Source organism: Pseudopipra pipra, chromosome 14 (genome assembly GCF_036250125.1).
Source record: "Pseudopipra pipra isolate bDixPip1 chromosome 14, bDixPip1.hap1, whole genome shotgun sequence".
Taxonomy (NCBI): Eukaryota; Metazoa; Chordata; class Aves; order Passeriformes; family Pipridae; genus Pseudopipra; species Pseudopipra pipra.
The window spans coordinates 9,293,326-9,320,952 of NC_087562.1; the positions used below are offsets into that span (position 1 = coordinate 9,293,326).

At 50.4% G+C, this 27,627-nt stretch overlaps 1 protein-coding gene across 19 annotated transcripts in view; it reads left to right on the plus strand.

Annotated features, from left to right (window-relative positions):
• The window catches only part of ZFHX3 (zinc finger homeobox 3), a 514,090-nt gene extending 486,849 nt beyond the window's left edge, over nucleotides 1-27,241 (plus strand). For all 19 annotated transcript variants that reach the window (XM_064670437.1, XM_064670430.1, XM_064670429.1 and 16 more), the window contains 5 exons: nucleotides 5,536-5,669; nucleotides 5,861-6,061; nucleotides 13,348-13,450; nucleotides 13,930-19,377; nucleotides 22,058-27,241. In XM_064670437.1, the coding sequence (XP_064526507.1) occupies nucleotides 5,536-5,669; nucleotides 5,861-6,061; nucleotides 13,348-13,450; nucleotides 13,930-19,377; nucleotides 22,058-23,619 (7,448 nt within the window). In that variant the 3' untranslated portion in view covers nucleotides 23,620-27,241. The remainder of the gene's footprint in view (nucleotides 1-5,535; nucleotides 5,670-5,860; nucleotides 6,062-13,347; nucleotides 13,451-13,929; nucleotides 19,378-22,057) is intronic.
• The last annotated feature ends 386 nt before the right edge of the window (nucleotides 27,242-27,627 follow it).

A 27,627-nucleotide genomic window follows, 5' to 3' on the forward strand; every position in this document is an offset into this window, starting at 1 on the left:
ACTGGATCTTGATTTTCGCAGGCTTCTCTGTAGCTCCTAGAAGGTTCTGGAAGATGGCAGTGCCTCCACGCTGGAACAGAGAGATGTTCTGTGCCCACCTCTTTGCTGGAGTAGGGAGATGCTCTGTGCCTGATGGCTCAGCATTAGACATTATCTTGTCATGACTAATGTAAGATTTACCGCAAGCAAACCAGCGAAGGGAAAAGGTATTGTGGCTGATCTTGACTCCATTTTTAAGGCAGGATGTCGATGATGGATACTGAGCTGAAACGGGATCAGGCCAGGACAGACCAGTACGAGGCCTCTGGGTTCAAGGTGGTGCTGGTCTGTGTCTCTGACCGAGAAGCCCATCACCAGCAGTGACCTGGCTACCAGAGACTTCCTTAATGCAGTCTGTTGGGTACTCAGAGTATATCAGGGTTTTTTCCACAAAAACAAGAAACAAAGTCTACTTAAAATATAGATTGAAATGAAATCTTTCTGGAGGACTGGCCTGAAGGGCTTTTATTTTTGTTAATGATTTTTTTTTTTTTTTAAATCCATGATGCTCACCTAACAGAGCAATTAGTGCAATGGAGCGTCCCTGATTCAAATCCGTGGTAGATTGCTATTAAAGGAGGTATTAATGGGCTGCCGAGAGCTGGGAAATTGTTGCAGAAAAGTGTGTTTATGGACTATGGTGCTGGCAGGCATGATTTCAATCGGCTTTGACATGTTTAACATAAATGTATACTGCACAGCTCCTGCAGTTTATGAATAATTCCTACAGGCCGACTGCCTTTCTAATTACTGAAATTGAAAAAAACAGGTCAGGCACATCCTGACGGAAATCTATTCCTGCCCCTCCCCCCGGCTGCTTTTTGCTGCTTTTTTAATATCTGGCATTTGTGGAGCACTTAATGGCTGGGATGTTCTGGGGGTCTGAGAGGCTGGGAGGAAGGGGACGAGGGGCATGATGGAGCCACTCTCAGCACTGGCGCCTGCGCCAGGGAAACCTGGGAGAGGGGATGGGAAGCTGCCTCTAACTGTGTTTTTCCAAGGATATACAAAAGGCTCCTGGGAGGCAGCTCCAGGTGGCTCTGTGCGGTAGCCAGCTGGGCTCGGGGCACACTGGGCTCTGGCAGCATCCATGGGTGCCAGGGGAGCTGAACTGGGCTATGGGGCCATGAGGAAGGTCCGTGGTGCCCGTAGTGCCAAGCAAAGCACTGCCTCCACGTGCCCCTGGTGCTGCCTGACGTCTCACCACAGCGTCTGCTGGGTGCTCTGTGTTTGTACGGAGCGAGGCAGGGAAGTCTGGTGGCGGCCGGGGCTTCTGGGTACTGTGATATGAATATTTAATAGTAATTCAGCTGTGGGTACTCGCTGCAGGCAGGAAGGTATGACACAGCATTAGAAAAACAAATTATTCGGCCATTTTCAGGGCCAGAGCCATGCGAGGCGGCAGCGAGGGCGGGTGCAGAGTGCCCGTACCGAGTGCAGGGGGTGTTTACCTGTCGATCATGTTATTGTCAAATACAGAGCTGAGAAATGCTGTAGAGCAACAGGCAGTGCACAGGCCTGATAGTGTGGCTACAGCAGCTGATAGAACGGAAGGTATGTTCAGGGAACAAGGAATTAAACAGACGGTGTTTGAGGAGGAAACGTTGGCCCATGTGTTACTGAGGAGGGGGCAGTGCCGTGGCACTGCTGGGTGCCCCATACCATTCTCTGAGGGTTCCAGGGAGCTCCGGGTGCTCCTGGGTCATGGAAGTTCCTGGAGAATGGATGAAACCGATAAACAAACCCTGGGTTTCGGGACAGCCACAGGTGCTGTAAGGGCAAAGGACAGTGGCCGTGGGCATTGCTGGCAGAAGGCTGGGCGGCACAGCAGCAGCTTCAGCTGGTCCGAGGGCTCATGATGCTGAATGATGGCTCTGAGAACACATCAAGGCAGTTTGGGGCAGGCAGCACCACCAAATACAGAATGTTATTTTCCATCGAGCAGTGAAAGGACAGTTCCCTGACCCCGCTGAGAAGTTTCCCAGGCCATCGGTTGAACTTCGTGACAGGGAATTTTTCAGAGGTTGGGGAGGAGGGTGGTGTTTAAATCAATGGCAATAGCAGAAACCCCACTGTAAATTTCTAGGGCAAGTGGCAAGCTGGTTTACGGAATGCAGGGAGATGAGAACCTCTAGCTTACGGAAAGCAGCATGAATTAATAATCATTTAATTGGCTTTTCCATTATGTTGCTGGGTTGGGAGATGGAAGTTTAGATGAAGGGGCTGTCAGTGGTACTTTAGCTAAAAGATTCTGATGGCTGAGAGGTGGGTGGCAACTCCCTTCCCACCAGGATGGAGAACAGGAGCTTGGGGGACCCATGCTGGCTTTCCCTCTGGAACCAGCAAGGGAAAGGTCTCCACTTCGAAGGAAGTGCCCATCTCACCTCTGGAATAATGCTGGGGAGAATCTCTCTTCCTCCTCTGAAAAGCAGAAGCTGCTGAGAAGAGTAAGAAGATAAGTAGGTCTCCAGAAGTGCTATGGCAGCACTGCCTAATCACACTTGGCTTTAGGGGACATTAGTTTAGACATTTTATTTAAATTTTAGATTTAGATGTTCCTCTAAATGGTCAAATCTGAATTAAATCCATTTAAAGAATCAAAGTATGTAACAGTACTATCCAATATGTAGGCATATGTCATACTTTAAACCAAATTCCTTTTTCTGCCCTGCAAGGCCTTGACCTGGAAGCAAGATGCTGGCCTGTGGTCACGGTACAGGCGGAGTCTGCATTTGCTCTGGTGCCTCACGGCCCTTCGAGGTCATGGCTCTTTGTACATTTTGAGACCAAGATGTTCTGTCCTGTCCTCTCTGCACAGACAGAAGGTCCCACACCATGCTGGGAGCCTTGCAGGCAGGTGCCGAGCTGCGCCCTTGTTTCTCCAGGCAGCAGAGAGTTCTTTATTTCTCTGATCTGTGATGTGGACTGAATGTGTCACTTCATGTATTTGCCTGTTTATCAACAATAAACTTTGGTCTCAGTGTTAAAATTCCCACTTGAGCTGTCAACTCAAAATACTTAGAACAAATATTCCATATGCATTTTTCAGAACCCTGCACCAAATTAATTATTCTGGGGTCTGGACAATCATCAGTAACTCTGGTTTTGAAGGCTTAAAGTTATGGGTTGGATCAAGTGCATTTAGTAAAATTGGGTACTTACTTTAGAGATGGTGAGGAAAAGCACATTTTAATTACCTGTTACTAATTCTAAGCAGGCTGCTTCCCAGTAGAAAGGAGATGAGAAAATACCCTGTCGTGACTCCCAAGGTTGCAGCTGGTGTTTAGCAGCCTGTGGGTAGCTGATGGTTGAGCTGAATTTGGTCACTGCATCCAAAAACATCCTGCTACTGAGCAGCTGGTGCAGAAACACAGGGAGCCCCAGTCACCATCCAGCGCAGAGAGGTCCAAGGGGACCCAAAGCCATGACTGTCATTGTCCCAGCCTGGCGCAGGGCTGGAGCAGGGCTCACATGGCTGCCTGACTGCCCTGACAGACCTGGGGTCTCCAGCTGCCAGTCTCAATGTCCAGCTGCCTGATCAGGGCTGGCGCTTCAGTATCTGAGGTCACACTGAGGAGTGGACCATGTCAGCCGTGATCAGGCTCCCGACCAGGGCCGCTCACATCACACAGGGCTCGGGCAGGGTGTTTTAAGGCAGGGTGGTGTTGAGGACAGTGCCAGGGTGGTCCTTCGCCCACTACAGTGCTGGCTGTTGGTGGTGATCTCTGCCTCCCCAAACCCTCCAGGAGGGACTGCATTCCTCAGCGGAGGAGCAACAAGGTGGTACCATGTGCCTAATGCTCCAAGCATGTTTATTACAGGAAGCAAGGAAGGCCAACTCTGGCTTTGCAGACACCTTTAACCCCTTTCCACTTCTGAAGCCCAGGGAGGATCTTGGTTCAAGCAGTGGGCTGAGCAGAGCAGCATGTCATTCCACAGGGGCAGAAGGATCTGTGTTAGTGTCTGTCAGTCGTCACTGACACTGCAGACTTGTTTTACACAAGGAAATGCCTGGTTTGGACATTGTCATGGATTTGGCAGCACAGCGGAGTCCTGTGGTTTGGCTTTCAGATACAGCCAGGACTGTGCATCTGTGTCTGGAGGCTGGTGCCCAGCCAGGACTGAAGCACCAGGTGTGCAACTGGCAGCACCGCAGGGAATGAGATCACCTCCAAGCCTACCAGGAGGAACTCAGCGATCCCAGAGCTCCTCCAATCCCTGCCTCCCTCTGACACTACCGTTACCTATTTGCAATACCTGTTTTCCTTCTCCTGGAACTTACTTTGTCTCTATCTAACTGAACGCGCAGAGGTGGGGACTGTCAGGGAAGGCAGTTAGAAACAGGGATTGTATTCCCCACTGTGATTTGGTACCAATGGAAATACAGCTCATGCCAGTGCACTGAAGGGTCTTTGGGAAGGAAGCAGTTTGCCAGGATCTGACTCTAACGGCATCTTCTGAAACAAGGAGCAGATACCAGCGGGTTCACAAGGAGAGTAGGAGACAGGGGGAAAAGTGTGGGGGACCGGCCTGAGAATGCTACAGTGCCTTGTTAATCGGCAGCCGATCCATCATATTAAATATCCAGCTGTCAGATATTACCTTTCAAGTGAAAATGAATAACTCCCATTAAGGGCGAAATGGGTTTGAAGTCGATTCGAGACAGATTAAAGTACTGTTATGAATGTGTGTTCGGGGAGGAGGAGACGGGGGCTGTGTATAATATACTTGTCCTTACAGTTTTTAAATAATAGATGTCCCACAAATTTATGTACTGCAGGCGGCCAGGGTTCGGGGGAGGGGAAAGGTCAGAGATGTGCTTCTCCCAGTGCCACAACTCACAGAATGTTTTGCTGTTGACTTCAGGACTCGTTTGCCTTTCTCTGTTTGGCTGTTATAAAATGGCCTTTCCTCAGCTTGTCAAGGTGGGAGTGTCTGGGTCCCATAGGCCAGGTCCCACCAAAATCGGGATTTTGGCAGGCCCACATCCTGGGAAGCACCAGAGATGCATACTCCTCTGGAGGCATGGGCTGAGCTGGCCAGAGCCATCCCAGCAGTGCCACTGCTGCCAGCACGGGTACCTTGGTTGGGTTGACGGCCACAACCACCGGCCCTCTGCAGGGCAAACGTATTCCAGAGTGTCCATGTGTAAAATGTCCTGGGTGAGCAAAGGGTATGAGTTCTACCTCACTGAGTCAGTCCAGCTGCCCCTGAAGGTGACAAATGGGCCTTCACATCTGGCCAAGAATTTATGTGTTGGACATAGCCACAGGCCCAGACCCTCCTGCACCCGCAGGTTGTAAGCAGCCCCCAGAAACAGCTGAGATCTCTCTGCTTCTGGTCACCAGTCACAAGTCACCTGGCCAAGTGTGCATTGTAGGACTTAGTACTCATCCTCCTCCAAGTCCTTGGGGAGTATGTCAAGCAGTAAATGGAAGCACTGTCCAACCTAGACCTCTTTGGAGGTTTCCTGATGTAAATCACTTTTTGTTGCAGCACCAGCCAGCCAGGCAGAGAAGGAGCTGACGGAGCCTTCAGCGTCCTCTAAGCGGATATCATTTCCCAGCAGCTCTGAGTCGCCTCTCTCCTTTAAATGGTCAAAAACTTCAGAGGAGACCAAATCAGAGCAGGTAAGGTGGAAGAACTCACCTTTCTGTGCAGGTAATTTGTTTCCAATGTGCCAAAAGCAAAGAATAAAATGGGAGAAGGAGGATGAAAGGCAATAACTGGTGATCGGATAAGGCATCAAATTATTAAAGCCTGACTGTAAGAGGAAAGCAGCGGCTGGAACAGCTGTGTGATTCATTTGTCTTCTCTGCAGATGTACCAGTGTCCGTATTGCAAGTACAGCAACACAGACGTGAACCGGCTGCGGGTGCATGCCATGACCCAGCACTCTGTGCAGCCCATGCTCCGCTGCCCGCTCTGCCAGGACATGCTGAATAACAAGATCCACCTGCAGTTGCACCTCACCCACCTGCACAGCGTGTCACCTGACTGTGTTGAGAAACTCATCATGACGGTAAGTGGCTGCATAGGCAAGTGTGTCCACTGCCATCCCAGCGTGTCCGCTGCCATCCCCGCGAAGGTGAGGAGCAGAGGTTGCTGCAGTGGGCAACTACTTCACCTATCAGGGCTCTGCCATTGAGGTTCATCCCATCCCGATAGGTCGTGTATGAGTTTGAGCCCTGTGGAAGTGTTGAGTGATTTCCCTGTGAAGAGGTCAGGATAAATACAATTTCCTTGACCTGATCACTGCAGGTCACTGCATGGGATGGCAGCTTGCACAGAAGCTTCTGGAATATGCAGCAGCTGATGGGATGTTTTGTCACATAATACACTCTTTTTCTTTGGTATAATCTTTGAGGGAAGATCATGTCTGCATTAAGAAGTTGTCACCAAGTATACAGAATAAGTTCTTATTTTGCCAATTCTTTTTCTTTGTGATTTTTTTCTTGCACTCTGTTTCTGCTTGTTTTCTCCCTTCTTTGCTGATTCCTGGCAGTGGAGGTGAATAACACTGTGTTTGTTGTAATACTCATGTTCTGTATCAGCTCCCTCCTGTGACATCTTCTGAGCAAGCACACACAACATGGCCCAGCTGTTCTCTTACAGTTCTCTGGTGTTCTCTTTCTGTCACTCTTCCTCTCTACAGCTCCCTTCTGAAAGGAGGTTGGAGCCAGGTGGGGTCAGCCTCTTCACCCAGGTAACAAGTGGTGAGAGGAAATGGCCTCAAGCTGCACCAGGGAAGGTTTAGATTGGATATTAGGTAAAATTTCTTCACAGAAAGGTTTGCGAAGCTCTGGCACAAGCTGCCCAGGGAAGCTGTGGGGTCACCATCCCTGGAGGTGTTCAAAAAAACATATGGATGTGGCACTTGAGAACATGGTTTAACCTGGTAGTGGTGCTGGGTTGATGGTTGGACTTGATGATCCTAAAGGTCTTTTCCAACTTTAACAATTCTATGATTCCTCTTGTGACTCCTTCTCAAAGAAAGGGTCATGGAATCACAGGATGGGTAATGTTGGCAGGGACCACCAGAGCTCTTCCAGCCCAGCCTCCCAGCTCAGACAAGGTCCCCTGAGCACATTGCTCAGAATTGTGTCCAGACAGCTTTTAAGTATCTTCAGGGAAGGAGATTCCACAGGCTCTCTGGGCAGCCCGTTCCAGTTCCTGCTCCATCAATACCTTTATGCTCCTTATCTTCCTGCTTTGCTTTACCAACTGCCTGTCCCCTCAGGGCTCAGCAGGATGTGGCTTTGCTCTGCAGGCCACCTGTGTGCCTGAGTTACAGAGCTGTCCCGTCACAGAGATCACGGCCTCTGTGGCCTGTGTCTGTTTCACTGGTGCTGGTCAAGTCTGTAAATACCTTTTCTGGGCTTGAACGACTCTTGCTCACCTCTAACTACATTGATGGCAAATGTTTTGACCTTCTAAGAGCAGCGAGCAAAAGCTGAGCACCTTCCTTAGGCCAGTGAGTGTAACCAGTGAGTGTAACAGGGTAGCTGTTTTGCTGGTGTAGAGTGGTGTGGTTTGAGCCAGGCTGTGGGCTGGATGTGCAGTCTGGAGCAGAAGCATTGGGCTGGTCCATCCTCAGGCAGATCTGCGTCCTCCAGGATATGGGGGACTGGCAGGAGCCCCTCATTTAGGAGCTCAGGACACCCTGCAGAGGAGGTCAGGGACAGTCCCTTAGGTGAGCACAGCTACTGTGCTGGAGCAGGGCTGAGGGACTGCTGGGATCAGCAGAGACTAGCCCAGCCGTGATGCTCATCCTCATGCTTGTTTCTGGTTTCCCCACCTTCCATTGCCACTGGCTCTTTCCTTTGGCACCCAGAGACATATCTGGGGAGGAGGATTGCCTCTCCTGCTCTGGGTCTAACACCACAGGGTCAAGAAGGTGCATTTTATTCAATGACAAATATTTTGAGCAATCAGTACAGTTTATGTAGAACATGGCACCATCAGAGGATCTTAATTTTGCTCATTCTTATGAAGATCCCATCTCGGTTTGACACGTGAGTCAGGTCTTGGTGTCACTGCAAGGGAATTGCATCCCTGTAACTGGGAACTGGGTCCCTCTCGACACAGTGTCACTGTGCTCAGCGTTGGAGGAGGCTCCAGTTAAGAACACCTTATCAGACGCCGTTCAGGAACCTGCAGTGTCTAATATGTCTGTTGCCATGGTAACGGCTCCTGCTTGCACTCGGCATCTCAGAGCTGCCTGGTCGTGCTCCCTCCTTTTCATATCAGCGAGCAGCCGGGCTGGCTGTCCCACAGGACCCCCGCATCCTCCCGCCAGCCCTGGTGCAGGGATGGGGGCTGGCAAGACTGGCTGAGGGGAATGGAGAGCACACCGTGCCCCAGTACCACACAGGGACAGAGGCTGGGGCTCACACTATCCCCCCACCTCCTGCAGCTTCCCTTCCACAGAGCTGGTGGATGAATGTGGCCAAGTTTGCTCTCCGTGGCATCTCAGTTGCTCTGAGCGGGGCCAGGCTCCATCTTTCCCATTACAGCCTCTGCTTGGGCCCGCTCGGCTCCACAGGGCCCCGTAATGAGGGTGAAGTGCAGTTCGCCCGCGCAGGCGATTGACAAGACTGATGGGCTGGAGCTGGGAGAGAGGACGGCTTCCCGAGAGCCTCTGGGAGCAGGAGCTCTCCCTCCTCCCACAGTCTGCTTTATCCTTCTGCACATTCCTGTCCCATCATCTTTGCTGTCAGCTTTCTCTTCCTCAGTTTAGGGCGTCTTCCCAGTGTTCCAGCCCTCTTTCCATCTTTTTCTTTTCTCCCTTGCTTCAGGAGTCATTCCTGCCCATCCCTGCCATCTCACTTCCCCCTCTTGCTATCTTTACATTTTTTCCCTCTTTCCCATTGTCTTTTCTTATTGCTCTCTCCCTTCTGCTGTCATTCAATTTTTCTCTCTCCCTCCTTCTCGCCCCCTCCCTCTCCCCCCTTTCCCTCTCACTCTCTGTCTCATTCTCCATCTCGGATGAAGGTAATGAAAATAATCGGGCTTCATTAATTCTGAGCCCTGTGAGATGATAGCCATTTGGAGCCATGTTTGCCAATTAGATGGTCTAAATTAGAAGTGACCTTGGTATACTGCCATCGCTTTGCCTCTCGGAGTCTAATGAAGCTTTTCACTCCAGCACCCTCTCTCTCTCTTTGTAATGGAAATTACCTCCTTTGTCTGGTGGGGAACCTTGCCTCCTGTCTGTATTTCCCCTGGTTGCATGGACATGGGGATGTATCTCCTCAGACTCCTTCTAGAGGTTTTCTTTTCAGAGCCACATGATTCCAGCATTTTGGGGCATTTTTGGAGGAACTGTCCCTGCACTTAATGCCTCGATCTGCAGACAGCGCAGGCAGGTGTAGTGTGAGGGAAGCTGGCTGCTCTTGCTGGCGGACGTGCCAGCAGTATTTGGGTGTCATATTGGTGGGTCTTGGGCTCCAAGCCTCCAGCCCTGACAACGAGCGGTTCTACAGTCAGTCGTTAAAAATCCAGTAGAGCCAGTGGTGGCAGGAGCTGTGCTTGTCACTGCTGGAGATGGTCTCTGGTGAGGAGCGGGCCCACTGGTCGTTCTCCAGCATGATGACAGGTCTGTAGGTGTCAGGGCATGTCATCTGCTGAGGATACTGGAGTGAGAGGGAGGCAGGACACGTGGCCCATCAGCCCTTGGGTGCTCTGTAACAGTCCTCCCTGGGCCACCTCATCCATAGAAATGGCCACTGAAGTGGGGTCCCCATGCCTCTCCATGGATCTCATCTTCATAAAGAAATTTTATCTGCTGAAGGGGTCTGAATTTCACCCAAAAGGAAGGGTCCTTGGAAGCAGAGAGACTTGTCAAACAGCTTCCCATCCTCTAAGGACCTTCTGTGTGGTAACAGTGGGAGAACCAAGAGGGACCTCAGCTGTCAGAACCACAGGCAATGGTGAGCTCAGGCTGTGCACAGAGGTGGATCTGGGGTGACTGAGACAGGTGCCATGCTGGAAGAGGCTTTGCTGGTGGCTTGTGGGCCAGGAAATGGTGGCTACAGCCATGCAGTGCATATGGTTTGGTGTTAGACAGAGAAGAACAGCTGTGTGCAGGAGAAGGGAAGGGAAGAGACAAACCACATTTATTGAACTCACAGCTGTAGGGTTGTGTTTTAGTAACGGCTCACACTGAATGACGTGTTGCTGTCTTGAAACGGTGTTGAGGAGACATTTAAACAGGGAGACAGGAATCAAAGGGGGGGGGATGCTGAGCTGAGGAGGGATGCCAAGATGATACGCCAGGTATCGCCTGTGCAGGTGAGAGGAAGGTGGAGAGCATTTGACAGCCACACGTGCTAACACAGGCTGTGCTCCAGATAAACACGGTCCTCTTGATCACTGGAACAGTTAATGCCATGAAATACATCTGCAGTACAAAATGCCGTGTCACAGAGCACCGCTCCTGCCTCACCTGCTGGGGGCACTGTACCTTCCTGCCTCGTCGTGCCCCCACTCTCGGGCTATATGAAAAGCAGTCACAGCGTGCCAGGCGAGTTCTGCAGGTCCAAGGATACGGGGTGTCCTCAGATAGGTTTGCAGTGTAAAAGGATGAACCCTACAAAAAGGGCAGTCTGGAATTCCATGTCAGTGCAAAGTAATTTGAGACATGCAGCCCATTTGCACTCCTTTTATCTTTGCCGCTTGCTCGGGGTTGGTCTATGGGGATGAAGGGGCAGAGGGTCCTGCCCTGGATTAGGGTGTAGGAAAGGGGCAGGAGCAGCCTGGATAGATCCAGAGGACCTGACTGAGTCCAGTTGCTGGCCAGTGCCTTGTTTCCAGGGGTTTGCTCCCCAGGGCCAGCCCCTGTGGCTGCACCGCCACAGTTCCCCACATCCATATCCAGAATTTCTAGTTGCCGTGCACTTTTTCCCAAGCTTTTTTCTGTTTGCCTTTGGGGATTTTGTGCCTGTAGCAATTTAATGTACCACAGCCTTTTTTTTTTTCTTACCACCTCTTTTTTTTTCCTGTTTTTTTTTTTTTTCCCTATGATGGAGGGAGGGTGGAAGGAAGGGAAGGAATGGTAGCTGTGGAGATGCAGGTAGATAAAGGTAATTACTTAAACACATATAGGGCAGGACTTAGTGGTTTGGAGCCCCAGATTAAGATGCAGAGGAGCATGTGAGGTTGATGATTATATTTCGGGGAGAGTTAATTGACGGAAGGTGAAGGCAGACAAAGAACCGCTGCTTACTGCCTTCTTGAATCCCAATCAGGAATTATGATTAAAGACGCGGCGAGACAACAGAGGCCTGATGAATTGGTGTCTTTTTTTTTTCTTTTTTGCCGTCATTCACACTTGATTGACTTCAACCTTTCAAGTGCAAAAGTCTCTCTTTTCCATTATTATTCATAGCCATCTGAGTTTTTCTAATTAAAGTGTATGAAAACAATTACTGATCCGTCGTACTGAGCATGGTGGTGGGGACGGCTGCCGTACTGTAACGCCTATGAAAAGCCACAGCTCTATAATGATGTGCAGCTGAGGTGTTAGATAATTTTATTCTTTTTCTACTCTGTTGGGGTTTTTTTTAATTTCTCATGATTTATTTTTCATAATTCCTAAAGATCCTAGGAAAGCACTCTCCCTGCTGCTAAAGCTGAGAGGAACGGTTTCTTCTTGCCTTCCCTCCTTGGCCTCCCTGCTTGTCCCCCTCCTCCGAGCCCAGCTACTGGGAATTAACCAGTGACCTTTCACGTCTCCCAACCCACCACCCGCAGCCATCAGACACTCCTGCTTAGAGTAAAAGGTGGAATGAGTTTGGTGTGCTCAGCTTCCCTCCTGGGATGTGTCAGCTGCCTTCCTTGCTGGCATCCATGGGACCCAGCACTCACCTCCATGTACCAGCTGTCCTAGGAATGGGAGGGAGCTCCACACCCCTCATGTCTCAGGTCAAGGTTCTGCAGCCATTCCTGTGCCATCATTTCATCCTGAGATTCTCCAGCTTCAGCTTCACCACAGGCATGCTCCCATCTCCTGCAGTTCAGCCAGAGCCCTGTGGGCCTTGGCTGTGCAGAAAGCCACTGCATGCACTCTTTCTCTCCTGAAATCCAGGGCTCAGATGCCCTCTCTGTGTCTAGCAGAAGGATAGAGAGGCTTGTTTTGCCAGGAAACACAGTTGTCCAGGAGTGTTTAGCTGTGCCTCACCTTCCTAGCAGCAGGAGGCTGGGAGCAGAAGCACCACAGGCATCACCAGGAGTACCTGGTGAAAGGGGAGCACTCCCTGGGTGTCAGTGGGGTGGCATGGGCAGCTGCTTGAGGTTGTAGAGGTGTCTTCACTTGCCACAGGCATTGACCAGCACTGGCAGCCGTGTGCTGGAACATAAATGGATGGTGATGGGGGCACAGGTCTGTCTGTCCAGGTGCTGTGAGGCAGTGTTTCAGCAGTGTAAGTCACTGGCTCTGGTCATTCAGAAGGACATTCGTTGTCCTGTGTCTGATGCCAGCCATGTGCAGGCTGCTAGCAAGGTGGTTTGTGGGTCTGTGTGTGTGACCAGGTACATCCAAAGAAACAGTTTTCCAGAACAGGATGAGTGTGTGCACTTGGCTCTTCCAGAGGGCCTCTCCAGATGAGCCATGCAGACTCTACAGCTCTTTAGAAGTGTGGGTGTTCCCACACCAAAACCAGCACTGTACTGGTTTTACTGGTGCAGGATCTAGGCAAAGACTTGAAGAGGGGCAAAGGGAATGCATAATTCAGAGCAAGGAAAGGGTTACCAAAAGCTTTTCTTTTGAAAATTTGCTTTCTTTTTAGTCCTTCCTTATTCATCCTTTCCTTTGTCACCTCTCTCCGTATTTGTACTTTTCTTTCTCATGCGCCTCCTTTCCCTGCATCGATACACTTTGAAAACAGTGCTGCAATGCTCCCTGGTTCAAGATTACAGCGTACTTTACGAGGTATGATTTAATTAGGGGCCTTATTATGTTTTCAGCAGCTTAAGGTGGGCCTTTCAACTTATCTACCTAATTGGTTGCACAAGAAGTTTCACAGCCCATGACAAAACATTGTCAGTGATCAAAGTCTGAATTCTACATAAAGGAAAAATATTAATAATAAGATTATTCTTCAAGTGTGCACTGCTAATTATGTCCAAAATGTAACTGTAGAAACACTTTTGACTGATGTGAGCTTTGTCTAATAAATACGAGTCTTCAGTGAGCTGTGAAGTGACACCTCTGACTTCATAATACCAATGTCTAGTTTTGCCACTGAAGATGTTTAAAATATTTTCCTGTGTTTTTCTTCTCCCCATGCCCTTTCCCCCTGTCTCCAGGTGACAACCCCTGAGGTGATGATGCCCAGCAGCATGTTCCTCCCAGCAGCTGCTCCAGAGAAGGATGGTAACTCAGGCACCGAGGAGCTGGGGAAGCAGCCTGGTGAGTGCAGATCAGTGAGGTCCATGGTCCCACCACTCCCCCAGTTATATCACCTAGTTAGGGGCCATTTTCATTCATGTTGATCCTAGCTTTGGTAGGACCAAGACTCAAATACTATGTTCAGTTTGATGAACCTTCTTTTTTGAAAATAGGCAGGAACAGTAAAGACAGAGATGGCAGAGTGGCCTTCACTTGAAAGGGAGAATTGAAGGTGATAAATGCACTAAGGGATGCGTGTGTGTGAATCATTTCCAGATATTCAAAGTGTGCAAGGAAGTAAATTGTGTAGGTTTATGCAATGGGCCATGATGAGGGTAATGGGCTGGTATTGAAATAAATGAATGAAGATAGAGGAGAAATGTTAGAAATACTCATTGTCTTGGAGAGAAAAAAAGATGTATTCAGGACTGAAAGGGAGGGTTCATCCACCCTGGTGTGCTGGTGTAATTTTTGGGTTTGCTCTAATTCTGTTTTCACAGAGATCTCTGAAGACACAGGGAAGAACCTTTTGCCATCAGACAGTGCAGAGCACAGCGGGGACCCCAAGCCTGCTCCAGCTGATCCGAGTGCTGCCCGGGAGGACTCTGGCTTCCTGTGCTGGAAGAAGGGCTGCAGCCAGGTGTTCAAGAGCTCAGCAGCCCTGCAGACACACTTCAACGACGTCCACGCCAAGCGGCCTCAGCTGCCGGTCTCTGACCGCCACGTCTACAAGTACCGCTGCAACCAGTGCAGCCTGGCCTTCAAAACCATTGAGAAGCTGCAGCTCCACTCCCAGTACCACGTCATCCGGGCAGCCACCATGTGCTGCCTCTGTCAGCGCAGCTTCCGAACCTTCCAGGCCCTGAAGAAGCACCTGGAAACCAGCCACCTAGAGCTGAGCGAGGCCGACATTCAGCAGCTGTATGGTGGTCTCTTGGTCAACGGAGACCTCCTTGCTATGGGTGACCCTTCACTTGCAGAGGACCACACAATAATAGTTGAGGAAGATAAGGAGGAGGAGAGCGACCTGGAAGATAAGCAGAGCCCGACAGGCAGCGATTCTGGTTCCGTGCAGGAGGACTCTGGCTCAGAACCAAAAAGGGCCTTACCCTTCAGGAAGGGCCCTAACTTCACTATGGAGAAATTCCTAGATCCGTCTCGCCCATACAAGTGCACAGTCTGCAAGGAATCCTTCACACAGAAGAACATTCTCCTGGTCCATTACAATTCTGTTTCTCATCTGCATAAACTGAAACGAGCCCTCCAAGAGTCTGCTACTGGGCAACCTGAGCCAACCAGCAGCCCAGACAACAAACCTTTCAAGTGTAACACCTGCAACGTGGCCTACAGCCAGAGCTCAACCCTGGAGATCCACATGAGGTCTGTCCTGCACCAGACCAAGGCTCGCGCGGCCAAGCTGGAGGCGGCAGGCAGCAGCAGCAATGGGGCTGGCAACGGCAGCAGCAGCGGCCTCTCCTTGGGTTCATCCACACCGAGCCCCGTGAGTGCCAGCAACAGCAATGCTTTTGCAACCACCAGCACGAGCACTTCAGGCACCACTCCCATTCCCAGCCTGCTCAACCAGGTGTCCAGCGACAGCGTGGGAATTCCTCCGTTGGGTAACCCTGTAAGCACTAACATCTCCTCCCCTTCGGAGCCCAAAGAGGTGAACCGCAAGAAACTGGCAGACATGATTGCATCCAGGCAGCAGCAGCAGCAGCAGCAGCAGCAGCAACAGCAGCAACAAGCCCAAACCTTGGCACAGGCACAGGCACAGGTCCAGGCCCACCTGCAGCAGGAGCTGCAGCAGCAAGCTGCTCTCCTGCAGTCCCAGCTCTTCAACCCAGCACTTTTGCCGCACTTTCCGATGACCACCGAGACCCTTCTGCAGCTGCAGCAGCAGCAGCATCTTCTGTTCCCATTCTACATCCCCAGTGCCGAGTTCCAGCTCAATCCAGAAGTCAGCTTGCCTGTCACCAGCGGTGCACTGACATTGACTGGGACAGGTCCAACTTTGCTGGAGGACCTGAAGGCACAAGTTCAGCTCCCTCAGCAGAGCCATCCACAGCTCTTGCAGCAGCAGCAAGGTCAGCTGTCATTATCACAACCCCACTCCGTCCTGTTACAGCAGAGCCAGCACCCAGAGAAGAAGAATAAATCCATAGTGAAGGAGAAAGATAAAGAAACCCCACGGGAAAGGGAAAACGCAGAGAGGGGAGACAATAATGTAACATTGAAGGAGTCTCTGCCTGATAACTTAAAGCTCAAAGAGAAGAAGGACTTTGTGCCAGGCAGCAGTTCAGAGCCCTCCATCCTGCCCCCACGGATCGCCTCTGATGCAAGGGGCAACGCCACCAAAGCCTTGCTGGAAAACTTTGGCTTTGAGCTTGTCATTCAGTACAACGAGAACAAGCAGAAAGTGCAGAAGAAAAACGGGAAGACAGACCAAGGTGAGAACTTGGAAAAGCTGGAGTGCGATACGTGCGGCAAGTTATTCTCAAACATACTCATCCTGAAGAGCCACCAAGAGCACGTTCACCAACATTACTTTCCCTTTAAGCAGTTGGAGAAATTTGCCAAACAGTACAGAGAACACTACGACAAACTGTACCCACTGCGGCCTCAGACCCCCGAGCCACCACCCCCGCCTCCACCGCCCCCCCCTCCGCTCCCTCCCGCTCCTCCTCAGCCGGCTGCCGCTCCTGCCATCCCTACTTCTGCCCCACCGATTACTTCTCCCACGATTGCACCAGCCCAGCCATCTGTGCCACTCACCCAGCTCTCCATGCCCATGGAGCTCCCCATCTTCTCACCACTCATGATGCAAACCATGCCCCTGCAGACATTACCCGCGCAGCTGCCGCCCCAGCTGGGCCCTGTAGATCCCCTACCCGCCGACTTGGCCCAGTTGTACCAGCATCAGCTGAACCCCAGCCTTCTCCAGCAGCAGCAGAACAAGAGGCCACGGACACGGATCACTGATGACCAGCTCAGAGTCCTTCGGCAGTATTTTGACATTAACAATTCCCCAAGTGAGGAACAGATCAAAGAGATGGCAGACAAATCCGGATTGCCCCAGAAAGTGATCAAGCACTGGTTCAGAAACACCCTGTTCAAGGAGCGCCAGCGTAACAAGGACTCCCCATACAACTTCAGCAACCCTCCCATTACTAGCCTGGAAGAGCTAAAGATAGACTCACGGCCTCCTTCTCCAGAGCCTCAAAAGCAGGAGTACTGGGGAAGCAAGCGGTCCTCTCGGACACGCTTTACTGACTACCAGCTCAGAGTCCTGCAGGACTTCTTTGATGCCAATGCTTACCCAAAGGACGATGAATTTGAGCAGCTTTCTAACTTGCTGAACCTCCCCACGCGTGTTATAGTGGTGTGGTTCCAGAATGCCCGTCAGAAAGCTAGGAAAAACTATGAAAATCAGGGAGAAGGCAAAGATGGGGAGCGACGCGAGCTCACAAACGACAGGTACATTAGAACAAGCAACTTGAACTACCAGTGCAAAAAATGCAGTCTGGTCTTTCAGCGCATTTTTGATCTCATTAAACACCAGAAAAAGCTTTGTTACAAAGATGAGGATGAGGATGGACAGGATGATAGCCAGAACGAAGACTCTATGGATGCAATGGAGCTCTTGACTCCAACCAGTTCCTCCTGCAGCACACCAATGCCCTCACAAGCTTACAGCACACCTACATCTTCAGCCAACACAACCTCCTCAGCTTTTCTGCAGCTCACAGCAGAGGCAGACGATTCCTCCACCTTTAGTTCTAAAGTAGAACCTACAGATGAGAAACCAAAGCAGTCTGAACCTCCAAGTACACAGCAAAACCAAACCCAAGAGAAGCAAGTGCAACCAAAGCAAGAGTCTCAGCAGCAACAGGACCAAGGAGAACAAAAGACAAGTTCAGCACACCAAAAGATTTCACAGTTATCCTCCCCCTCCTCACTGCAGCAGCCACCTCCTCCCCCTCAGCCCCCTCAATGCTCCTTGTCACAGTCAAGCCCAAGTCCATCTCAGCTCTCACACCTCTCCCTCAAACCCATTCACACCTCCACCCCTCAGCAGCTGGCAAACCTACCTCCTCAACTAATCCCATACCAGTGTGACCAGTGTAAGCTGGCATTTCCTTCCTTCGAGCATTGGCAGGAGCATCAGCAGCTCCATTTCCTGAGTGCACAGAACCAGTTTATCCACCCCCCATTCCTGGACAGAACGCTGGATATGCCGTTCATGCTTTTTGATCCCAGTAATCCACTACTGGCGAGCCAGCTGCTGTCTGGAACGTTACCACAGATTCCAGCAAGCTCGGCCACCTCACCGTCAACTCCAACATCCACCATGAACACGCTGAAGAGAAAGCTGGAGGAAAAGGCCAGCGCAAGCCCTGGAGAGAATGACAGTGGGACTGGGGGAGAAGAACCCCAAAGGGATAAACGTCTAAGGACAACCATTACCCCCGAGCAGCTAGAAATTCTGTACCAGAAATATTTGCTCGACTCCAACCCTACACGGAAGATGCTGGATCACATTGCGCATGAAGTGGGCTTGAAGAAGCGGGTGGTGCAGGTTTGGTTCCAGAACACCCGTGCACGGGAGAGGAAAGGGCAGTTCAGAGCTGTGGGGCCGGCCCAAGCCCACAGAAGGTGTCCCTTCTGCCGAGCTCTCTTTAAAGCAAAGACAGCTCTGGAAGCTCATATCCGATCCCGGCACTGGCATGAAGCCAAGCGAGCTGGGTACAACCTGACACTGTCTGCTATGCTTCTGGACTGCGATGGGGGACTTCAGATGAAGGGAGACATCTTTGATGGAGCCAGCTTTTCCCACATGCCACCAACTAGCAGTGACGGACAGAGTGTTCCCCTCTCCCCGGTGAACAAGAGCATGGAACTGTCACCTCGAACTCTGCTGAGTCCGTCCTCCATTAAGGTGGAAGGGATTGAAGACTTCGAGAGTCCATCCATGTCCTCAGTCAATCTGAGCTTTGACCAGACAAAGCTGGACAACGATGACTGCTCTTCTGTCAACACCGCGATCACAGACACCACCACAGGAGACGAAGGCAATGCAGACAACGATAGTGCAACAGGGATTGCAACCGAAACCAAATCCACATCGGGACCCAGTGAAGGTCTGACAAAAGCTGCCATGATAGCAATGTCTGAATACGAAGATCGTCTGTCTTCTGGCCTGGTCAGCCCAGCTCCCAGCTTTTACAGCAAAGAGTACGACAATGAAGGTACTGTGGACTACAGTGAAACCTCCAGCCTTGCAGACCCCTGCTCGCCCAGCCCTGGCGCAAGTGGTTCAGCCAGCAAGTCTGGCGAGAGCGGGGACCGGCCCGGACAGAAACGCTTTCGCACTCAGATGACTAATCTCCAGCTCAAGGTTCTTAAGTCATGCTTTAATGACTACAGGACACCAACCATGCTGGAGTGTGAGGTCCTGGGCAATGACATTGGACTGCCAAAGAGAGTTGTTCAGGTCTGGTTCCAGAATGCAAGGGCAAAGGAGAAGAAGTCAAAACTCAGCATGGCCAAGCATTTTGGTATAAACCAAACAAGTTACGAGGGACCCAAAACAGAGTGCACTTTGTGTGGCATCAAGTACAGCGCTCGGCTGTCTGTACGTGACCATATCTTCTCTCAACAGCATATCTCCAAAGTTAAAGAAACCATTGGAAGCCAGTTGGATAAGGAAAAGGAGTATTTCGACCCAGCTACTGTACGTCAGTTGATGGCTCAGCAGGAGCTGGACCGGATCAAAAAAGCCAATGAGGTTCTTGGTCTGGCAGCTCAACAGCAGGGCATGTTTGACAACACCCCCCTGCAAGCTCTGAACCTTCCTGCTGCGTACCCAGCGCTCCAGGGCATCCCTCCAGTCTTACTCCCAGGCCTCAACAGCCCATCCTTACCCAGCTTCACTCCATCCAACACAGGTGGGTACAAGTGTTATCCTGCTCAGGCACAACTGGCACATCTCTAGCACAAGCAGTCGTTCCTTCGGAATGACTGATAACAAGATTCCCAGACCATTAGTCCAGCATGTTGACTCCATGAATAAACAGCAGGTATTTTATCTTTAATTCCTCAACTCAGGTTTTCTAACGAAAGTCTGAACTAGAGCAATGTCTAGACATGCTGCATGTCTCTATGTGTTACCACAGACTAGAAATCCTGAAACACCTCCAAGGAAGTGGAGAACAGAGGATTTATCCAACGGAACAGGACTAATGTGCTGAACACATTGTCCATTATTCGTTTCCTTTTGATATTAAATTAGGTTTATGTGGTCCCATCCCAGGTGTTCAAAAGTCCAAACTCTTTCTAGGGAAAGCTATGGTGTGCCTGGTAGCATTGGTGTCAGACCTGCAGAGCATTTTTATGTGTCCCTGTGGTGACCTCCAGGACAAATCCCAGTGCAGCTGAGGATGGGTTTTGAGTGATGGGTGGCCATGACCTGAAAGTACCTTCTCAACAAACAACAGTGTGGTTGAGGGTCAAATCTAGTTTGTATTTTAATAAGATTTTTTGTAACAATGCTGCCTAAAAATGAAATTTGGCATAGTCCTTTGGGTGGCCTAATCTCAAATAGTGGACTTTATCTTTTGAGGATGCTCTTTTCCCTTGTTCCTGGTGGATAGGTGGAAAGTCTAAGCCATGTAGCAAACACTGGCAGTGGAAGGTGCAGGTCAGTTACCAGCAGTGACCTAGAAAACGTGATCCAAAGGCCTTGTTTCACTGCGTGTCTGAAGGGCCCCTGCGCATGGCGAGGATTTTCATGCCACCCGTCTGTTCTCACCACAGATCTTATTTCAGAGCACTGGGACAGGAGTATCTCTTCAGCGAATCATATTGTCACCCAATTGCAGGTTGCTCTGCACTGTTTTCTTAATGCCCTAAATTTATAATAACAACTAAAATTACTTTTTTGCACTTCAGTCTGTATTGTTGCTTTTGTTTTTCTCTGAAGCACAGGATGTGTCCTGAGGAGATGGGATTGCATCTGATGAATCTTAAACGCTGTCAGCGACTGCCTAGACAGGACTGAGCTGTTTAGAAAGTCAAACAGACTATTTGTGTCCTTTAGATAAAGCTCCAAAGGTCAGGCTATGGCAGCTCCGGGCCTGTCAGAGCAGATAAGGCCATGCATCCAAGAACACTATGAATTACCTGCTGCTCCTGCACTTGAACCTCTGAGGAACGTTCAGCTGGGGAACATCCATTTCAATGGTGTCCATCCATAATGTGCCCTTATCCGAGATTTCTGGGGCCGCTGTGTGGAGCCTCACTCTGTACCTGTCCTGCTGTCACAGATCACTGTAGTCTCAGCACCATGTCAGGAGCAGACACAGGTTTCAGAAGGGTTTGGATCAGACATGACTGAACTGTCCCAGCTCCAGCTCCCTTCCTCCCAAACCTCCTGTGGCTCCTTGGAGGTACAACCTAAAATAAAAGTGGCCATGCCTCCACGGCTGGTTCCAGGCTCTGCCACTGGTCCTGCTCAGGCTGTTCCCTGAGCAGCCCCTGCCACAGCGGTGAGATTCAGGTTCATCAGGGAAAGGTTGGCTTTTACTCATGGGTTTTGCAGCAGGTGGATCCTGGAGCAGGTTCCTCCTCCAGAGCTGGGAGCAAACAAGGCTGTGCCAGCAGGACTTTGGAGCTTTGTTTCTGGGGTTGGTTTTTTTCCCCAGACGGCATTGAGGGACTTTCCAAGCAAAACGTTCCTCTTTAGGAGCACGTTTGGCAGCTGCAGCAGCTGTGACTAATGGAGGTGACTCCGGGAGCTGCACACGTCTTGCCCCTAACCACCGTCAGCTGTGAGAGCAGAAATAGGCACCAGGGACAGTGTTGTTACTGGCTATTCTTGCTGTTGGGAAGAGGGACAGGGTTCTCATTCCACCATTAATCCATCTCCTTAATGAGGAAGCATCACAGTGCTTTTAATTCCACCCAAAACACAATGCTCGTGCCCAGGGGGAATGTCTGAACACCACATAAACTCTGGAATTGCTCAGAAGCTGAGTGCCCAGACAGTCTGAGATTGGAAGGGGTTGCATCAGAGGTTTATGGATTCATGAACACCAGTCTAATAAGGACAAAATAACTCTGGTCTAGCCTGTTCAGTCCCCAGTTGCCATGACCAGGACTTCCCAGTCTGGGGGGGTGTGGCAATACTGAGCATTCCCACCCTTTCGTGTAGAACCATTAGAGCAGATCCTGACACCAATGTTAATAATTTGGGAATTTCAGAGGAGTCAGTAGAACATCAGCTGTGCTGGGCATCCCAGGCGCTGGTGGGTGTCCCCATCAGAGACGCTGCGGTCAGTGCCACTGGGCAGCGCAGCCAAGGCAGCCGCAGGCGGTGGGGGCTGAGGGGGCACATCCCCATGGCACAGGGCCTGTGGAGCGGGACAGGAACCATTCTTCAGGGCGGGTGGGAGCAGGGATGGGCTCTCCAACCTGCGCTGTGGCAACGGAGCAGCTTGGGCTGGTTGGTGCCCTCATGCAGCGGAGACGGACGCTCTGGAGTGGTTGTGGGGTGGCCTGGGGTCACCCTCATGGTTTCTGCCTGCCCAGAATTCAGTGACTTCTCACCTTTCTTTCTCCCTCTTGCAGCTTTAACTTCTCCCAAACCCAACCTGATGGGCCTGCCCAGCACAAGCGTCCCTTCACCTGGCCTCCCCACCTCTGGATTACCAAATAAGCAGCCCCCGGCCGCGCTGAGCTCGCCCACCCCGGCACAAGCCACAGCAGCCGTGGCCCCACAGCAACCTCCGGCGACGACCCCACAGCCACAGCCGCAGCAGGCGCCCCCACCACAGCGCAAGGAGAAGGAGAGCGAGAAGGCAAAAGAGAAGGAGAAGGCACCGAAGGGGAAGGGGGACCCCCTGCCAGGGCCCAAGAAGGAGAAGGGGGAGGCGCCGGCGGGTGCCCTTGCAGCCCCACTGCCTGCCATGGAGTACGCGGTGGAACCCACCCAGCTCCAGGCGCTGCAGGCCGCCCTGAATTCAGACCCCACCACCTTGCTGACGAGCCAGTTCCTTCCCTACTTCGTCCCCGGCTTTTCCCCCTACTACGCCCCGCAGATCCCTGGCGCCCTGCAGAGCGGGTACCTGCAGCCCATGTACGGGATGGAGGGGCTGTTCCCCTACAGCCCCGCGCTGTCGCAGGCGCTGCTGGGGCTGTCGCCCGGCTCGCTGCTGCAGCAGTACCAGCAATACCAGCAGAGTCTGCAGGAGGCATTGCAGCAGCAGCAGCGGCAGCAGCAGCAGCAGCAACAGCAGAAAGCGCAGCAGCCCAAAGGAAGCCAAACCCCCGTCCCCACGGGGGCTGCCACCCCGGACAAAGACCCTGCCAAAGAACCCCCCAAGCAAGAGGAGCAGAAGAATGCACCCCGCGAGGTGTCCCCCCTCCTGCCCAAACCCCAAGAAGAGCCCGAAGCAGAAGGCAAGGGCGCGGACTCCCTCTGCGACCCTTTCATCGTCCCGAAGGTGCAGTACAAGCTGGTCTGCCGCAAGTGCCAGGCGTGCTTTGGCGACCAGGAGGCGGCCAGCGACCACCTGAAGTCCCTCTGCTTCTTCGGCCAGTCCGTGGCGAACCTGCATGAGATGGTGCTTCACGTGCCCACCGGCAGCGGCCAGGGCAGCGGCTCGTACCAGTGCGTGGCGTGCGAGAGCACGGTGTGTGGGGACGAAGCCCTCAGTCAGCATCTCGAGTCAGCCCCGCACAAACACCGAACAATCACAAGAGCAGCAAGAAACGCCAAAGAGCACCCCAGTCTATTACCTCACTCTGCCTGCCCCCCCGACCCCAGCACCGCATCTACCTCGCAGTCGGCCGCTCACTCAAACGACAGCCCCCCGCCCCCCCGGCCCCCCCCGGCTTCCCCCCACGCCTCCAGAAAGCCCTGGCCCCCGGCAGCCTCCCGCGCCCCGCCGGGGAAGCCGCCACCACCGCCTTTCCCTCCTCTCTCCTCATCTTCAACGGTTACCTCAAGTTCATGCAGCACCTCAGGGGTTCAGCCCTCGATGCCAACAGACGACTATTCGGAGGAGTCTGACACGGATCTTAGCCAAAAGTCAGATGGACCGGCGAGCCCGGCGGAGGGGCCCCGGGACCCCGGCTGCCCTAAGGACAGTGGTCTAGCTAGCGTAGGAATGGACACCTTCAGATTGTAAGCTTTGAAGATGAACAATGAAAATGAATTTAAATAAAAAAGTTAATAACAAACCAATTTCAAAAATAGACTAACTGCAATTCCAAAGCTTCTAACCAAAAAAAAAAAAAGAAAAAAGAAAAAAAGAAAAAACGTGGGTTGTTTTCCCATATAACGATGCCGGTGGGTTTTACATTTCTTTTTTCCTTTCCTTTTAATAAAATAAAACTTTGAAAAAGAAAAAAAAAAAATCTGTTACATTTGTCCTCTCGAAGGTACTGTTGGTCTGGGAGACGAAGGCCCGTGCTGCCTCCTCGCGCCTGCGGAGCTCGCGCCCCTGTACATTGCCCCTGTCCGATCCCCCGTCAATAGCACAGCAGAGCCCGGCAGCGCTGTATGGGAAAGCAGCCCACCTGGAGACAGTTTTAAATTTCTTGCTATCTTAGCATTCAGATACCAATGGCTTGCTAAAAGAAAAAAGAAATGTAATGTCTTTTTATTCTCAGGTCAATCGCTCACACTTTGTTCTGTTTTCAGAATCATTGTTTTATATATATATATATATATATAAAATTTCTTTCATTTGTTTTGGGGTTTTTGTTTTGTTTTGTTTTTGTTCCAGAAAAGGATTTTTTTTTTTTTTTTTTTTTTTGTTAATTTAAAATGGGCAGAAAGTATTCAAGAGAAAAACAATGTGAACTGCTTTAGCTTTTCGGGGATTTTAAGGGTAGCTTTTCTGCTGAAGCCAATTCCAAGGGGAAAAGTTAAGCACTCCCACTTTTCAGAAAAAAAAAACCCACACAGAGAGTGTTGAGGACTCGGAGCTTAAAAAAAAAAAGTTTTAAAACAACTGACTTTCTGTATTTATGATAGATATGACCATTTTTGGTGTTGAGTAGATTGTTGCATTGGAAATGAACTGAAGCAGTATGGTAGATTTAAAAGAAAAAAACCCTTTTGTGTACATTTAGCTTTTGTATGGTCCAGCTGACGGCTTCTCATTTGATGTTGTCTTGTTCATTCCTAGCCAGATAGATTGCGATCCATCGACTCGCCTGAGCTTTTCTCCCCTTTGTACCTTTATCCCCATCCCCATCCTGTAATCTTCCACTTATGGTCGCTACCTTCATTTCTTAGAGGGTGGTTGCATAATTATTTTATAAAAACTAAAGAAAGAAGTTCAAAGGGTTTTGGGGGTCAGTAGGATCCCTTGCAGAATATTTTTTGTTGGGGGTTTGAAACTTTTTAAGGCGTATACATACGATTTACCTATGTCTGTTACCCTTGTGCACTTATTTTGTTCTTATTTTCCATTTCTCTTTTTTTTTTTTTTCTCTTCCCCTCTTCCTTTCCTCATTTTGTAAATGCTTCAAAGACTCTGTTCCTGACCTCTGAGCATCGGTTCTGTTTGTGTAATTAGGCTGCACTCTGTTCCTTCTTTTGAAAAAAAAAAAAAAAAAGGTTTTGTTACATTTTTTTTCTCTAAAGAAAATTCATGCTTTAAATAAAAATCCAAAGACATACCCTTCACCACTGGTGCAGAATGAGCAAAAAGGATTCTTTTTACTTGAGAATTTGTTTCTGATTTAAACAAACAAGTCTAAGTTTAAATAAAGAATAAAAAAAGTACCCAGGTTGTTATCTGTGCTTCTTCTGCAAGCAGAGAGACAACTCTTAGTGAGCACCCAGCGCACCCCTGGCAGGTTTCTCTTTCCAAGTTCTCTCCATGGCAGCAGCGGGTGCCAGGCTCAGGGATGCCCAGAGCCCCTTGGCCTCCTCCAGGCACCCGGGCACACCTCGGCCCAGACTTTGAAAGGAAAACTTTGTGCTGCTAAAATGTAGATTTTGGAGATGTAGATGCTTTGCTGTTCCCTTCCGTAACCAAATGCCAACAGAAAAAACCTCCTTCTCCCCCCCGTTTCCTCTGCCCTCGAAAGCGCGAAAGCCTTCTCCCACCATCGTCATCCTCCTCCTGCTTCAAAAGGGAACTTGGAAGACTGTGAATGCAGGTTCCTCCCACCGCCTCCAGCCGCTCCTCCCCGGGCCGAAGCCACTCGCTGCCTCCACGAGAGATTGGAGCATCCGAGAGACGAGCGCGGGTTTCTAGCGGGACACTTATATTTTTATGGAATTTTGGTTTTAGTTCGATGAAAGACTAGATCCTGAACAGTTGTACATATTTCTAGGGTAATGCACATATTCCTTTTTTAATTGTTTTTTAAGTAGTCGATACTAAAGCGCGAACCACCGGATGTTCCTCCCAGGACCCAGCTGTAGCACAAGGTGTCAAAACCGGAACCACGTACCCACGGAGCATTTGCTGTTTTAACAAACTGTTTTCTTTAACAGAAGTTCTTGTATTTCTCCCCGTGTTTGAGATGAACATTTTTTAAATTCTAAAGTTGTACAGTTTTTTGTTTTCCATTATTTTATCTTGTTTGTAATTCTATGAAATATATATATATATATTTTTTGCCATTTAACTGTTGTATGTTACTCTGTCTGTATCATATAGAAATTTTTTTGTTTGTTTTGTTTTGGATTCTCTCTGTGATGCCAGTTCCCAGTTTAACACGAGCTTTATCTGTCCAATTCCTCAAGGTCTCTTTTGGAAATCCTTTTGTTTTGTCTTGTTTCGGTTTTTTAATTATATTGCTTGGTCATAGTGCAATTTCTCTCTCCTCCTTCCCACCCACTAAAAAGTTTTATAAATTCATTTTCTTGTATTTTTTCTAAATGTTTCTAGAGACTTTTCAGTGCGAGGTTGCCTCCTCCCCTTACCTGGGGCCAATGAGGGGACCTCATGGCCCCGCTGGGATCCCCAGCCCTGCCAGCGCCGGCCTCGTGCTCGCAGAGCCCCAACACCTGCCCCGGGGGGCTGCGGGAGCGACGTCAGCACACGGGAACACCTGCGTGACCCCGAGCCCACGCGTGGCCTTCCCAGCGAGCAACAGAGAGGGGCCGGGCTGGGCATGAGGAAAACACTTCAAACTTAGCATTGAGCGGGTTTCTTTTTTATTTTTAATAAAAAGCTTTTTTAAGTGGTGAAGATGGCCAAAGTTTCATACAATTGAGAATAAAGAGAGGCGTCAGGGGTGTGTGGGGCCGCCCGGGGCTGGCAGGGGACAAGGGGGGCGGACACAGCCGGCACGCTCGCTGAAATATATTTTGCTTTAAGAAAAAATTAAACTTTTAAATGGAAGCAGAAATTGGGGTTGGTTGGTTGGTTGGTTGGTTGGTCGGTTGGTTGGTTGGTTGGTCGGTCAGTTGGTCGGCACTGATACTGCCCACTGTGAAACAAAGCTTTGACTATTTTTTCGTTTTTATTTGGGGGGGCAAGTTTGGGTAGAACAGAAAGCATAAATGAGGTGAAGAGGGTTATGAACAGCCTTTGCAATGTACAAAAACTAGAGCAAGTGAAACCAAAAATGATGTTCTTGGTGTTTTTCTATACTGTAGTCTTGTTAGCTTTTTTGTTACTGTAACAATGCTGATCTCGAACTGTACCAAAATACATGAGACTGACAGAAACAAACCACATGGAACTTTCAAAACTTTAAAAAACTGTCACAAAAGACTTTGTTGTCATAGTTGAGTTGACTGTAGATGGTAATTGAATATACTCCTTTGGAACTATTTCATCACGTATGTTTCCTGCTCATTGTGATACATTAAAAAAAAATGAGCAAAAGCTCTCGTCTCGATGTCCCGCGTGTGCGGTGCCGGGTCCGTGTCGGGTGGGTGTGTGCCACGTGGCACGGTGTGACATGGCATGGCTCGGCTCAGCGGGGCACACGCACTGCCCCACGCAGGTGGGCACCGCCACAGAGCTGTGTGTCTGCACACGTGTCCTCGTGCACCGCTGGTGTGCACACACCAGCACACGTGTGTCCGTGTCCCTCCCCACGTGGGTGTCCAGGTGCCCATCAGGGTGACAGCGTCTGGGCTGATGCTGCACATTCCCGTTCCAGTGGAAGCAATGAGCCAAGCGGCGCCATCCGTACTGTGGCTTTGGGATGCTCTGCGTGTG